Genomic DNA, 15,486 nt, shown 5'->3' with positions numbered 1-15,486 from the left:
CCAAAAGGAAGTTGAGTTTCCCTGCTACAGTCACGTGACCAACTACGGCAAACGAAGAAGGTTAAACTACAGTGAAAAAGGCGAAATGAACCCGGTGCGCTTTTTGTTCACAATGCGCAGATTAGGCGAACCGTACCGTTGATTTTTTAGCGAACCGTACTGAGACCACCTCCTGAGGTGGTCTCAGTTCGGTTCGCTTTAAAGGGGTCTGGGTACGGTTGGAGTGTTCACATATGCGCAAAAAATGCTGAGTCATCGATCTGAGTTCGGTTAGATGGCTGAAAGGGACCAAGTGTGAAAACACCCTGATGCTACTGTTACTCTGATAATAAAATTTCATACTAAAATGAACACCTCCCCCACCTAAATATTTCTGTCATAAAAACCCACACATTTTACAAAAGTTTAAAAACAAATGGACCAGGGACTCTGCTTCCATTCCCAGCCTTGTGGTACAGACCATGTGAATCAGATTCGTCTGAACTTTGTTTACTGTGATGGCTGACCTTTAATATTATTCACATTGAGTGATGTGGGAGTTGAGGGTGGATCTCCAGAATTTGTCACATGTTCCTGTTCAGCCAAGTCCTCTGCCAAACCACCTCTCCACCCCTGCTGATTGTGGTCGACTTCCCGTGGGGTCAAAAATGCACTCGGGTCAAAATTATCCCTGGGAAACCGCACGATCTTTTGAGATTTAATCCAGCGATTGTTGACAAACTGGAACCGCTTCAAATGCACGATCTGCACCAGGGGAAACAAAACAAAACATGGTCCTATTCAAAAGAGCAATGCACTACAAATAGAAAGTCACAGGGAACTATATCTTGACTGCATTATAGCCTAGGTCACAACCGGACGTACGATTTTTTGGCCGTGCGATTTTTGGCATTTCCCAAATCACTGCGATTTTTTTTGTTCATGGAGAAAGATGCACGTTGGCCGTAAGTTTGTCTTGCAACCTGAAAAAACGTAAGCGCCCGTAGAGTTTGTTTGACATGACAAAGAACCTCTGCGGCCGGTCTGCGGCCAGTCTACGGCTCGAAAATCAGCACGTCACACGCGCGCCCTCCGTGCGTTTCTTGCACGTAGACCGGCCGTAGGAGCATGTACGGCCGGTTGTGACCAAGGCTTAACATGGAGACTGCAGTGCCTGGTGCTCTGGAAGAAGTGCTCTATTAGTACCAAGATTGGTGGAAGTCTCCAGATGTCCAATTTCTTGGTGGCCAATCGATGAGCCTTGCACTTGGAGCAGTTGTAAAGCTCATTTTCACCCAGCTCCTCTTCAGTAGTGAAGGCTCTCAGGCAACTGTCCAGACTGATTGGTTCAGCCTGAGCACGACGACTCTGCTCCACACTCACATGTTCCTCCACCAGCTAAACAATACCAAAATATAGATAAGACAAGTCAACTTTTTTTTTTTTCCAAGGAACCCTTTATTTAAAATGAGTGATCAACGCCAGCATGAGGTAACTGGCTCTCTGGGCCTCCTTTTAATCCCCTTTTCTAAATCTCAGTGGCCTTGCTCTGGATTGTTATTCATAGCTTACCCTCTCTTGGGACGTCTGGTAGCGGAGGTGCAATGCAGTAGGGTCCCAATCAACAGCTATGCAAGCATTACCTACTATAGCCCTGTCATCATTACAGTCTATGACACACCCTCTGCAGAACCTAAGGACAAGACACAAAGGGTCACATTTGACAGTGCAATCCACACACTAGCACATGGTGAATTTTATAGCCTTCACGCTTACTTGTACCACGGACACCAGGCACACGAGTTCCCATCTCCTTGCACAACACGCAGGGTGAAGGGGTAGTGGTAGCCCAGACTGTCATCACTACAGAAAAGGACAACAATAAGACGGATTGTCATCATATACACGTTACTGTTTTAGATCCACGATCCAAAATGTTTTGAAATCTTCCACAGGGTTCACATTGTAAACACAGAAACTGAAAAATGTAAAGGTCAGATATAAATAAGGGCACAGAGCAACATGTGATTTGATTTCACGGCTGCAAAATTGGTCTGGGATCAACATTCAGTATATTAAGGATGTAGTTTAGCATTCAAACTGCTTCTGGGACTGCTTACTAAATAAACTCTGTGTATAAAATAAAAAAAAAATAAAATAAAATCAGATCCTGTTTAATGCGTTGAACTTCTCTGTTATTTGCATGTTTTTTGCAGCATGTCCTATGAGCTAGGTTGCCAGACCTGCATGGCAAAAACGGCACAATGGACAAGAAGTAAAGCAAATGGTTTGCCTGAATCGGTGTTTCACAATGAGACTGTATTATTATACATTTTGTCACAAAGAATATCTGTAAGAACTAATGAAAAAAAAAAAAAACATCCATGCTGGCAATTGAAAAATAACTAAATTTAGTCAACCCTGCCTACACCTTAGAGTAAAATGCACCTTAAAGTGCATATTCTGGACCAATTTCGTGTTTTTTTATTTTTTTATATGAAAGTATGTCCCTTTACACACTCATCCAGAAGGGTAATTTTGCACAAGGCCACCTGTCTACAGCAGAAAAAAATAAAATAAAACGTGTCTAGAAAAATCCCAAGGAAGTCTGGAGCCAGATTTGTGACGTTATCTGCGGAAGCGCCAGCAGGCTGCGCGAGCTTTGCACAGTTTCAGTGCACAGCCTGTGTAGACCAAGCGCTCCCATTTCTCTCTCATTGTCCGGTCTTTTGGAAAACGATGAGTACTAATCCCATCAAGATTGGCGTTGCTACACCCTCCTACGCTACATCTGTTAACCATTTTAATAATTACGAGATAACGTTGAAGAAATTTGCAGAAAACCACCAGGTCGTTTTCTCATAAACAAACCAGCGCTGACGTAGGATTCAGAAGGAGGCGTCCCGCACGCGACGTCACGAAAATCAATGTTTGCCAGGAAATCCAAATGGCAAGTTTTTTCAGAGGCGGACCAATTCGCCTCAAATGCCTTGATTTCAACTGAATTTCTCCGGTATTGCGCAAGGTAAAAAAAAATTGCAGAGAATGCAGAAATGTTACAGATATTTGACCAAAGTTTAATATAAAATAGGAGAATTACATTGATCTTGCTCCTGAGTTTACCCGTGACATGCACTTTAAATTTCACCTTAAGAAGGGGTCAGACAGCTTAGTGCAGCTGACACTAAGTGTTATGCTCCTTATAAAATGTGCAACAACTCTTCTTTCTATTAAACCACAAGTTCTGACAAACAAAAAAACAAGCATCATCCATTCTGTCACTCAACTGAGACACTGACCAGTCTTGCGCATGGTTGCTGGATTCTTGAGGGGGCAGAGGACTAGCCAATCGAGACACTTGTGTCCACACTGTGTTGTACAAGTCACGACCGCGTGTGTCTGCTGTACAAGGAACAATTAGTGGCATGCCAAACAGACTGGGCCGGTTTTTCTGAGATGACAAGAAGTATAATTCGGCACGCATCTAGGAAAAAAAACAAAACAAAAATCACGTGAGAATGTATGCCTAAAAAAAAAAAAAGATGTTTAAAACAGATTAGTGATCTGATAAAGTCCATGCATTCGGTAATACTTCTACATACTAGTCTGTATGATTCTCAGCTGAAATGCTAAGCTCAATTTTGCCTATAAGAAACTATTTTAACAACCAGTTCTTACCATTTTCCGGTGGATGGCGATGATATACCCAGTGAAGGGACTGGCAGGGTGTAACATGATGTGGCCATTAGGGAGGCCGTTGGCAGGGCTGCCTTCTGTGCTACAGGGCACCACGGTATTTGGCATGCCCTTAGGAATTATGTCAAGCCTTAGGGATGTACCACTGGAGACTGGTGGGCTGGCTACATTTGAGACTGTCTGGAGGTCCTCTGTAAACATAGTACGTATTAAGAGGGGACCATCTTACATTCAAGCAATAAAATCCGATGGCCAACTGAGGAAAGGAAAAAAAAAATAGGTACGCTATGGGTACATGAAGCTACTGCTTATAAATAAAATTGTTTTCTGATCCCATATCCATACAGTAAATATAGCTTATATACACTACTGTTCAAAAGTTTGGGGTCACCCAGACAATTTTGTGTTTTCCATGAAAAGTCACACTTTTATTTACCACCATAAGTTGTAAAATGAATAGAAAATATAGTCAAGACGTTTTTCTGGCCATTTGGAGCATTTAATCGACCCCACAAATGTGATGCTCCAGAAACTCAATCTGCTCAAAGGAAGGTCAGTTTTATAGCTTCTCTAAAGAGCTCAACTGTTTTCAGCTGTGCTAACATGATTGTACAAGGGTTTTCTAATCATCCATTAGCCTTCTGAGGCAATGAGCAAACACATTGTACCATTAGGACACTGGAGTGAGAGTTGCTGGAAATGGGCCTCTATACACCTATGGAGATATTGCACCAAAAACCAGACATTTGCAGCTAGAAGAGTCATTTACCACATTAGCAATGTATAGACCCTTTTCAGTCATGTGACCTTCGTAAACGCGACCACCATTTTGGACATGTAGCAGACTTCGGCTCGAATTGGTTTGAATGCGAGGAAGGCGACAAACGGAGAACATACAAGAAAAAGGAGCGAGATGCAGAAAACACCTTCGCTATCCAGCGACGTAGGGCATTTACAGGGCGAGCAGAGGGAGAAATAACAGTAATGACACATTAGCAACGCCGTACAGAAATAACGGTTTATGGCACAGACCCTTTCGGTTCTCGCTCATCTAGCTGCTACAATGACTGCTTAGACTGCAACAATAATACCTAACACACATTTAAGTATCCATCGTAAAGACGTGAAACTCATCGAGTGACGAGTGTGTTCATTGATAAGCTAACACAATCTAAAAGTAGACATACCATCACACTGCCCTGGCGCTGTGTACAGTTTACCTTCTACGGTTTGTGCACTCACTATTTGCCATTACTTTCTCCAACCCAGTGTTACAGATTACAGGGAACGGCCTGGATTTAAGAGACAAATACATGTTCCTCTTGTTTTGAACACTTATTTGTAGGCAGTGCTTTAATTTGTAAAGTGGGAGGTCCCGGAGCGCAGAGGATGAGCGGCTCCGGTGCGGAAAAAAAGGGGGCGGGGCGCTGCGTTTCTGGGCATGTTTTGTAATAACACTGCAAATTAAGTTCATTTGCAGATATTTTGTGGATGTCGCTTCATGAGAGAAATCACCAACAAGGCAGATATCAAAATCAAACATTAACACTAAATAAACTTGCATTTTTTTATTTAATTATTTGGGTTGTTTTTTTTTTTTGTTACATAGTCAAAAGAGGTGTCGGATCACCGGATCCAGTGTAAATAGCTGCCGGAGCCAACGCCCGAGGTTCCGGAGCGCGCTCCGGCTTGCTCCCCTCAAATTAAGCACTGTTTGTAGGACACTGCCTCTGATCTGTCCTACAGTCTACCAACAGCAAAGGAACACAACGCTAGCTAATGTCGTTAGCTAATAGCTACTACAGAAGAACAAAGAGGTTACAATGGGTTATTTTAGCCTATTTGGTTACACACTCGCCGCCACAGAATGTTAACAGCAATGTAATGCCTTTTCTGGCTAATTTTATGCGTCTTACCTCCAACAAAGTGGTCACTACACAAGCGCTGGTATGCCGAGGGCTGCCAATCTGTTAATTTTTTTTAATGGCCGCTATCCGTCTTCTCCGTCGGGATCCGATAAAATGATAACCCTTGCCTTGTGTGTTGATGGTTACTACATCCAGGTGCACAACAATATAGTGGCATGATGGAAGTCTTGCTGAAAATAAACACTTTTTTTGCTGCCGTTCCTCAATGCTGGCTGTGGTAAACTACTGGTAGTACATGTCCAAAATGGCGGCTGCGTTTGTCGTGACGTCACGTGAAAAGGGTCCATAGAGTGGATTTCTGATTAGTTTAAAGTGATCGTCATTGAAAAGAACAGTGCTTTTCTTTCAAAAATAAGGAAATTTCAAAGTGACCCCAAACTTTTGAACGGTAGTGTATACACACATGCTATCAGTGATACTCGCCTCATCTCTTACAAGCATCACCAAGCTGTGAGCAGCATCGGGCCTTGTAGTATTTTGGTTACCAATTTTGTTTACTGTGTTTTGTTCAAAATACAGCTTTGTGAACTATATCTATTTTCAGAATAGTAAGAAAGCACTTGCTCATGAATTGTCTTATGCCGCTTTTCCACTACCAACGCGGCTGAGTTGGGCTGAGTCGAGCTGAGTGGGGCTGTTGGAGTTGCATTTCGACTACAACCGCGCTGAACCGTGCTGGCTGGAAGTGGGTGGACACATTGGGTGGAGTTAGCGAAAGTGGGTGGACGTCACGTGATGTCATTAGGCGGCGCAAACAGTGACATGAGTGATCTTTTAAGCGGTAGTCTCACGACCCGGATAGTAAACAATAAACATGGAGTCGTTAGTGTTGCTGGTCTTGGTGCTGTGGCTTGTTGTCACCGACAACGCCAACAGATACTGGCAAGAGCGTATAGATGAGGCGAGGCGCATAAGGCTTCAGAAATTCTCGTAATTCGTAATTATTCTTCTTCCGGGTTTGCGGTGTTTACAGATCCCAGCGTGCTCACGGGGCGTGTGTGGGCATGTGAAGACACTCCTCCTCACCAATCAGTGCACAGGGGAGTGTCTGCTCACGCCTCTAGCCCCACTCGGCTCGGTTGGGCTCGCTTCAGCCCTACTCCAAAACCGTGCGAGTTTTGGGTGCTAAGCAGGGCTGAAGCGAGCTGAGTCGTGCTGTTCTAAGGTAGTCGAAACATGAGCCGTGTCGGGCTGAAGTGAGCTGAAAAAGGGTAGTGGAAAAGGGCCATTAGAAGCATTATTTAGTACTAATGAACACATTGTGTTTCACAAGTGTCATGTCAAGACTAAAATAAAAAATAAAATTAAAACGAATAGTAGAAGTTTGATATCGGCTTTTCAATACATCTGCCAAAAAAACCCCAAAACAAACCTTACAAAACCTTTCATTTGACCTTTCAGAAGGACCAAACAAAAGCCGTGATAATCAAAAGGTAAATTTTCTTCAAATAAACACCTCTTACTCTATATCGAATCAGTAGCCTTGGCGAACCACGAGGTGAATTTCGTTGATCTTTTTATCTGCCGATTATCTTCCCGATACTACGAAGTTATAACGAGGTTTCTCGCGAGATCATGATTCGCCGTTCTGATGATTGTAATACTTATGCGTATGCGCAGTGCACTATTGTTACACTCATTCTTACAACACAGTGACATCGTGGCTACTGCCTCGCTTTGCTTCTATGAGGCAATAGCCACAAAATTAAATAAAATAAATAAATAGACGAATGTACGGAAGCCAAGAGAGGCCCTTCATATAATCCTTTTTTTTTTATTCACCTTGTTATCCCGAGATAATGACATAATTAATTCAGGATCTCGAGAAAACACCACAACTAATTCGAGATCTCGAGAAAACAAAACCGTTATTTCGAGATCTCGAGAAAACAAAACAATTATTTCGTGATCTCGAGTAAACAGCTGAGAAATGGTTCATTCAGGGACGCCAAGAGACTTGTGATATGCTGACTTTGGGGCTATTTCTCATTCTGTATAGCCATTTCTGCTCTGTTACATGTCTGCCAATTTCTAAGTCTTCGTTGTCTGACCCACAGGGGGGGCGCAGCTCTGCTAGAAATCTCAGCTGTTTTCTCGAGATCATGAAATAATTGTTTTGTTTTTTCGAGATCACAGAATAATTGTTTTGTTTTCTCGAGATCTCGAATTAGTTGTGTTGTTTTCTCAAAATCCTGAATTAATTATGTCGTTATCTCGGGATAACAAGGTGAATAAAAAAAAAAAAGATTATATGAAGGGCCTCTCGCGGCTTCCGTACGAATGACCTGATCAGCTGCTGCTAAAGTCTATGGCACCAGTCGAAGAGGAAACACTGACATTACCAACTTTAAAACTGCCTCCATGCTGCAAAAGCTAAAGGGGTATTACTGATCAAATTCAATTGTACAGGGTTCATCAGTTCTCACCAGAGCCTCCATGTTTAGGTGAGAAGTCTGGCGTAGGTGTAGAGGGTAGTGGGATTTCAAATGCACATAGGAAGCCACTTACAGCACGCCGCACTTTCTGATTATCTAATGGAAAATTCTGTAAGAGAAACACTTAGTCATGATGAGATATAAACAGCACAGCTTTCAGGAAATAGGAAGGCTGCAGAATTACAATTAGCACCTTAATACAAGACAAATGGATCTCCACCAGGAGGATCTGTTCTGGTCTCAGATGGCATAATTCACTTAACAGACTCTTCAAGCCGGAGTATTTCTCGTCCACGTTGAGTCTAAGCCCGTACCTTACTGGCGTTGAGCCATCGAGCCTTATAACTGCAAGGAGATACCCAAACACAAACGGCGTTAAGTAACACAAGCGGTGTTAAGTCGGCACATACAGTGCCTCACACGGCACACCATATAATTGACCATCATACTTGATTCATTTTGTTAAAAAGAAACTGTGTAAATCTCACAAGCTCACTAATGCAATCACGTTGTCGCAAACTTACCTATGATCTCAAGGTGCATGGAGTTGTCCATGGGCAGAGGAAGGGAAAGGAAGTTAAATGGGTCAAAGCGAGCACTAACATGGCCACAGGTTTTGCACTTGACCTGAGATCTAAGCTGACCATGGAACAGGTCCACCACGATAGAGCGGTTCCTTCTCAAATGATTCTCCCATGCCTGACATCACACAGTTAACACGAGATGCATGTGAGATCGCTAAAGAGCACAACTTCAGTGATTGAGACCCAGTAATAATAACGGCTCAGCCATTTATAATAAAATAAAATCACACACAAAAATTACTTTACATTTATAAATACACTATAAAACGAAGATACAAAAGACTTTCCCATGGTGGAAAACTCAATGTCAGTTATATTAATGATTATATATTTTTTAGTGCTGTCAAGCGATTAAAATATTTAATCGCGATTAATGTCGCGACTGTCATAGTTAACTCGCGATTAATCGCAATTTAATCGCACATTTTTGTCACATGAAAAACCATTGTAATTCTCTTACCAGCATAAAAAAGTGAATGGGCTTGTTTTGTACCAATGTTTTTTTTTATTGCAAAGCATAACACGTCTTGACACAGCCACTGCAAAGTGAAACCTAAGCTGAGCACCGGGGCTCTTCGTCCCGAGGCTAGCAAGAGAACCATGAGTGAAATGATCTACTGCTTGATTAATCTAATCAGAGAGACAGGTTACACAGTGACGGTAGGCTTGACATGCTTGATTATAATATAAAGTACACTATTATATTAACTTTAAGTTGTTCATTGATAAATATTGCATTGAATCTGATCTTTACTGTTTCAGCTCACTTAACACATTTTGTACTTTTACACTTTCTGCCTGTTGATGCGTCGCGCTGTCCAATCAGAGGCGGCCAAATTTGCATATTACAGGAAGGATTTCTGGGATAGCATTGAGTTTACAGTTCAGAGGGATCTGGCTTCTTTAGACGCTGTCTTCTTAAAACTGAATAAATATTTAAAAAGAGCCAAATGAGCCAGTCTTTTGAACGGCTCTTTTCAAAGAACGGATCACAAAGTTGCGGATCCCATCAAAGAGCCATAAATCCCATCTCTACTTGCGCGCCCTGCCCGCGCTGGTTCTTTGGGGGAGGGCAGAGGACTCTGGCTGTGCGTGGCGTGGCATTACAGTCTAGCTGCTATCGGTTTTCTAGCAAAGTCTCTGTTCCAAGTTCCTGGCAGTTTCAAAAGCTTATGAAAAACCTACATCATGTCACAGAGCGTTAATCTCGCGATAAAAAAATTATCGCCGTTAAAATTGAGTCAAGTTAACGCGTTACTAACGCGACATTTTTGACAGCACTAATATTTTTATTTGTTACATAACAACATGCTGTTAAAAACTGTTTATTATTAAATATAATTAGATTAGTGTGACATATCCCTGCGAATTAGATTTATTTATTTATAGAAGCTATAAGGTATCAGAATGCACATGAATATAAACTTGTGACTTGCATCCGGCACAATTGTCAGAGCCGTGGTGTTACAAAAACTTAACACCTTCTAACCAATCAGAATAGAGAAATCAGCAGCCCTGTGTTAAGAATTAATTCAAACATACAAAATGCAAATTCAAGTACGACTTGCATCTCTAGATCTGCATCAAGCTGCTGTCACTATTACCCCTTTTCCACCAAATCAGTTCCAGGGCTGGTTCGGGGCCAGTGCTGGTGCTGGTTCACAACTCGTTCAACTTGCGAGCCAGCTGAGAACCAGTTTGCTTTTCCATAGCTCACGGTGCTCAGCAGAGCCACATCATTACGTCGCTGTATACGTCAGTTACGTTGCTGTACACGTCAGTTACGTCGCTACGTTTACATAAACCTTGGCGCGAATATCGAAGCAAAAACAACACGGAAGAAGCAGCAGCAGCAACAACAACAACAATAATGGATGACTTCGCGTTTGTACAGCTGCTGCTTCTCGTCGCTTAAAAATGGCGACCTTTCGCAGTCTCATTGTTGTTGGTCTTAAAAACTACACCCCCCCGCTGACGTAAGCGGTTCTTTCCTCTGGCCCAGCAGAGAGTTGGTGCTAGCCTGGAACCGGTTTTTCTGGCCCCAGAGCCAGTTCTGTGTCAGTGGAAACAGAAAACCCGGTTCCAAACTAAGCACTGGCCCCGAACCAGCCCTGGAACTGCTTTGGTGGAAAAGGGGCATATGATCTCAGAACTATGCTTTCCTGGTTTCCATTCATACAATATTAAAGCAATACAACTCTCGCTGCTCATATTCTAGCTTAAAAAAAAAAAAAGTTCATTATGTTTAAGCTAATCAACTATTCAATATACCAAACTACCTGGGCACTAGATTGAAATGTAAATTAGCCATATTGTTTTTTTCTACCGTTCACAATTTTTAGGGCTATACTGGACGACAGTAAAGCGGCTAACCTCTGACGCAACTTCCCAGTCAGGTCTGCCATCACTGTCCTTCAGCTCCACATAGGGTTTATCATGGACACGGTTAAGATCTTCATGAAGGCCATCTAACAGGAAAGCCAGCAGTTCTTGAGAATCTTGCTGCTGGAAGCCATCAAAACGTGGCGCATACTTTGCTATAGTCCACTAAGAGAAGATTCAGATAAACGCACGAAATGAGAGCAAATACTGAGGTGTTTATTTCAAATTCCAGTCAATTCAATATTATCTTCTCAATGTCATCAGTATATTGTTATACATGTGTAATACCTAACCATCAAAAAATATATATATATTAGGGAGAGATTAAATGATCTCACTGAAACAAATAAAAACCTTTAAAACACCATGTCTGTGAAGATTCTCAGTCATCCAGGTCATAGTAAACTGTGGGTGGTAGAAAAGGGCAACTGGACTTGCTTGAAGATTCTTGAAAACGTTTCACCTCTCATCCGAAAGGCTTCCTCAGTTCTGTCTGACTAATAAGGAGTATCAGATATTTATCCTCTCAGGTGGGGTTTACATTAGACCGTATCAGCGGATCATCAAATTAACGTTTTTAAAACGATTAGTGTGCACACAGCAACACCAATACACAATTTGCGTGCACACAGCAACACCAATACACGGATACGCTCGGCTCCGCAGGCATCCTGCGCTCCAAATCACTCCGCCCTGAACAGCGAGTGCCCTCTGGAGGGTGTGCAGTCCAGCCCTGTGCAGCTCACAGAGCGCGCGAGTGAAGTGCACAAGCAGTGATTCGGGACTGAGCCGCTGTGTGTGTGATCCCAGCGCATATCACTTACCACTTGCAAGTGGAAGGATGGCAAGCCTAAAGACAATCATAACTACACAATGGGCAGTATTTGCATCAGTATTTTCATACTTTTATACTCTTTAATGAAAGGTGATACAAGGCGGAAGTCCGCGCCGTTTTTCAGCAGTCGCATCACATGACCAATGCCAGCGAATCAGGAAGGTGGATGTCACAGTGACGTTGTCCAATGACGACGCCAGCTAGAGCTCAGCACAGCGTATCCGCGTATTCTCAATGTTTACACAGCACCGGACCAGACACGATCTGGATTGAATACGTGGACGCTGGCAGATTCCCGTTTCCCGGCGTTTCCAGGCGTTTTAATGTAAACGGACAGTGCATCCGCGAAGAAAACGAGACAGATACGGTCTAATGTAAACTTGGCCTCATGGATCAGAATCAGAATTCTGATGACAAGCTCATCTAAGGTGTCGTTGAGGCATCATGTTGGTGTGGGTCACTGGAGGCTGGGTGTGAACGGCGAGTCATTAGGGTGATCAAAGGATTGCCCGTTAGGGTGATCAATGGAAAGCTGACTCACTCTGTCCTCCTGTGAGTCACCGAAAACAGCTGGGTCTTGGCGTGCACCCAGCCGTCTGGGAAGAGTGCCCAAGACCGCATTGTAGATGGTTGATAAATGATGTCATATGCTGTGTTCACACTTATACCGGTACGAAAGTGGTATAACTGTATCGATACAAAGTATACCGGTACAGTTTAGTGCATCTGTCCACACTATCGAGAAATGTTTGCGGTTTTCGTTCACGGAAGTTGAAATGCGCGTGCGCGAAATGTTTCCGTGGTTACCGAGTAACTTCCTTCCGAGAATATGGCGGATGAAACAACGTGTGTGTGCTTTTTGTTGTCAATGTACAGTCTGTATTTCTGGTGGTCATTTATTCAGTCCAATCATATAAAACGTGCGAGGCAGTTGAGAAAGAAACAAAGAAAACGAATCTCCCTTTCTCCCCCCTCACTTTCTCCCTATTCCCTTCTCTTCCCTCCCTTTCTCCCCCTTTCCTTCTCTTTCCTCCCTTTCTCCCTCTTTCCTTCTCTTCCCCTCCCTTTCTCCCCCTTTTCCCCTCTTCCTCCCTCTTTCCCCCTCTCCCCCCTTTCTCTGCTCCATATAGCTCCATGGTCGTTTTGAGTCATTTTGACGTTTTATTTACAGCTGGAAAGCACGTGCGTATTGTATTGTATGAATAACCCGGAAGACGTAGGAATGGTTCATTGCACTTCATCTCATCTCATTATCTCTAGCCGCTTTATCCTGTTCTACAGGGTCGCAGGCAAGCTGGAGCCTATCCCAGCTGACTACGGGCGAAAGGCGGGGTACACCCTGGACAAGTCGCCAGGTCATCACAGGGCTGACACATAGACACAGACAACCATTCACACTCACATTCACACCTACAGTCAATTTAGAGTCACCAGTTAACCTAACCTGCATGTCTTTGGACTGTGGGGGAAACCGGAGCACCCGGAGGAAACCCACGCGGACACAGGGAGAACATGCAAACTCCGCACAGAAAGGCCCTCGTCGGCCACGGGGCTCGAACCCGGACCTTCTTGCCGTGAGGCGACAGCGCTAACCACTACACCACCGTGCCGCCCGGTTCATTGCACTTGCGCATTATATTTGTATCAATACAGAACCGCTTCATCTGTCCACACTACAGCAAAGCGCTACAGTACCGATACTGTACCGGTATGAAACCCATACATTTGTGGGTTTCGTACCGATACAGTTATACTGCTACAGTACTGGTATAGTTGCTAGTGTGGACAGGTGTTGCGGTACGAAAGTAGTTTCGTATCGGTACAAAATCCCTAGTGTGGACAGGGTATTAAGGCCTCTGCATGCTCTTGCGACAAGGCTTTCGCAGATAGCTTTTCGCAGACAGTTGTAATTTATCGTTGAGCGGGGAGTAATAGGCGTGCGCGATGTTATTCACCGGCACAACGCAAGGGGGCGCGAAGTCGCTAGGAGTAGTTGGTGGGTGTGGTTAGTGGAGTGTTTATCCTCCGGTTACTTATAATGACTAGAACTGGAGTCGTATAGATGTACGTACTTCCTCAATCAACCGCTCTTCGTGCTGCTCCGTCTTCGCTCGTGTTTTTAAAAAAGGCGGTCGTGAAAACAAAACAAACCGGGAAAGTAGGGAAGCGGAAGTGCGTGTACAGCGGATGTAGAGTGGACCAATCAGAGCCCTATTGTCTGCGACGCTGTCTGCGAGGCTTCTGCGGTGGTCACAATTTTTGGGAGGTGCGCACAGAGCGTCTGCGAAGGTGGGGGGGGGGGGGGGGGGGCTACGCAGACACTGTCTGCGACGCTATCTGCGAGGACTGGGTTGTCAGCATAAATTGGCCTTCAGACCCCCACCTCTGTTCAGTGATGGCCGTTCCAGGTTGACAAAAATGGCTTCTTTAACTCCTCGCTCATACCAACGATCCTCTCTGGCTAAAATGCGTACGTTACAATCCTGAAATGAGTGTCCTTCGTTGTTAAGATGAATGTAGACAGCAGAGTCCTGGCCTGAGGACCTTAGATGAGCTTGTCATCAGAATTCTGATTCTGATCCATGAGATGATAAATATCTGATACTCCTTATTAATCAGACAGAACTGAGGAAGCCTTTCGGATGAGAAGTGAAACGTTTTCAAGAATCTTCAAGCAAGTCCAGTTGCCCTTTGCTACCACCCACAGTTTAAAACACCATCTATTTCCCTTTAAAATTTTCCACTGAGAGAATTAAAAAGTGTGTCAGACTGGTGATGAGAAGGTTAGTGTTGAGGTGTACCCTGAGTTTCAGTGGAGCAACACTTTTCTGAGCACCACTCCACAGTTCCTGGATGAGATCGCCGTAGCATTTTGCCATGTGTCCTCGCATCCCAATAGGATTAGTTCTGCAAGAGCGGTTAAAATAGTCAAGCTTTATACTTTATACAGACGCTGGCAAATGAATTTCACCGAATTTGCATATTAAGTGAAATACCACAATGTTGAAGTTAATTTTTTTTTTTTTGAAACAAGGATCAACGGGGGGGAAATCAATTAAAGTATACACATTTACGTGTATGTGTTTTAATCAAGTAGGTGCTCATATATAAAAAATGTTGATAACTGTTAAAGGAAGATGAGATCCATCTTATTAATTTTTCTCTGGCTATAAGAGATTTGAGAAAAAGAGAAAAAAAAATTTGCTTTTTGTTAGTAATGAGAAAGACATGCTCTTTTTACCCTAACTGTCCTTTGCCTCTTCATGTATATAAGGTGTCAGTTAGTGATCGAGTGTGTGTGTGTGTGTGTGTGTGTGTGTGTGTGTGTGTGTGTGTGTGTGTGTGTGTGTGCTTAAAGGAGATACACAGAGCCATGGCCTCACTTTTTGTTTATAAATGCCTTGAAACCTCAAGAATGGCATAGGAATAGTTTTAAGCATTAACAATAAATCTAATAGTGATTTTTATAATTAAAGTGATTCATATAGGTAGCGGTCTGAGTGAATGACCTTGACATCTGTGACGTCACAGCAGGAAGGCTAATCGGTCTCATCTCCATTTCCACTATACTAAAACAGAATTGACTGCAACTCCGATCCTCCATTTTGAGCTAATTTATCACCATGCCATGTAGATGTGTTGCTGGC

General features: G+C 43.3%; 1 protein-coding gene across 1 annotated transcript in view; it reads right to left on the bottom strand.

Annotated features, from left to right (window-relative positions):
• The window catches only part of LOC132873633 (ubiquitin carboxyl-terminal hydrolase 32-like), an 89,374-nt gene that overhangs the window by 18,398 nt on the left and 55,490 nt on the right, over nucleotides 1-15,486 (bottom strand). Inside the window, exons 21-31 of the mRNA XM_060909380.1 lie at nucleotides 14,641-14,746; nucleotides 10,996-11,169; nucleotides 8,563-8,737; nucleotides 8,232-8,383; nucleotides 8,030-8,147; nucleotides 3,658-3,866; nucleotides 3,279-3,463; nucleotides 1,756-1,842; nucleotides 1,552-1,672; nucleotides 1,186-1,377; nucleotides 507-744 (exon numbers count right to left, since the gene is read on the bottom strand). Coding sequence (XP_060765363.1) covers nucleotides 507-744; nucleotides 1,186-1,377; nucleotides 1,552-1,672; nucleotides 1,756-1,842; nucleotides 3,279-3,463; nucleotides 3,658-3,866; nucleotides 8,030-8,147; nucleotides 8,232-8,383; nucleotides 8,563-8,737; nucleotides 10,996-11,169; nucleotides 14,641-14,746 — 1,757 coding nt within the window. The remainder of the gene's footprint in view (nucleotides 1-506; nucleotides 745-1,185; nucleotides 1,378-1,551; nucleotides 1,673-1,755; nucleotides 1,843-3,278; nucleotides 3,464-3,657; nucleotides 3,867-8,029; nucleotides 8,148-8,231; nucleotides 8,384-8,562; nucleotides 8,738-10,995; nucleotides 11,170-14,640; nucleotides 14,747-15,486) is intronic.

This window comes from Neoarius graeffei, chromosome 25 (genome assembly GCF_027579695.1).
Source record: "Neoarius graeffei isolate fNeoGra1 chromosome 25, fNeoGra1.pri, whole genome shotgun sequence".
NCBI classification, from domain to species: Eukaryota; Metazoa; Chordata; class Actinopteri; order Siluriformes; family Ariidae; genus Neoarius; species Neoarius graeffei.
Note: the sequence above shows the minus strand (reverse complement) of the source record. Positions and strands in the feature narration are given on the sequence as shown.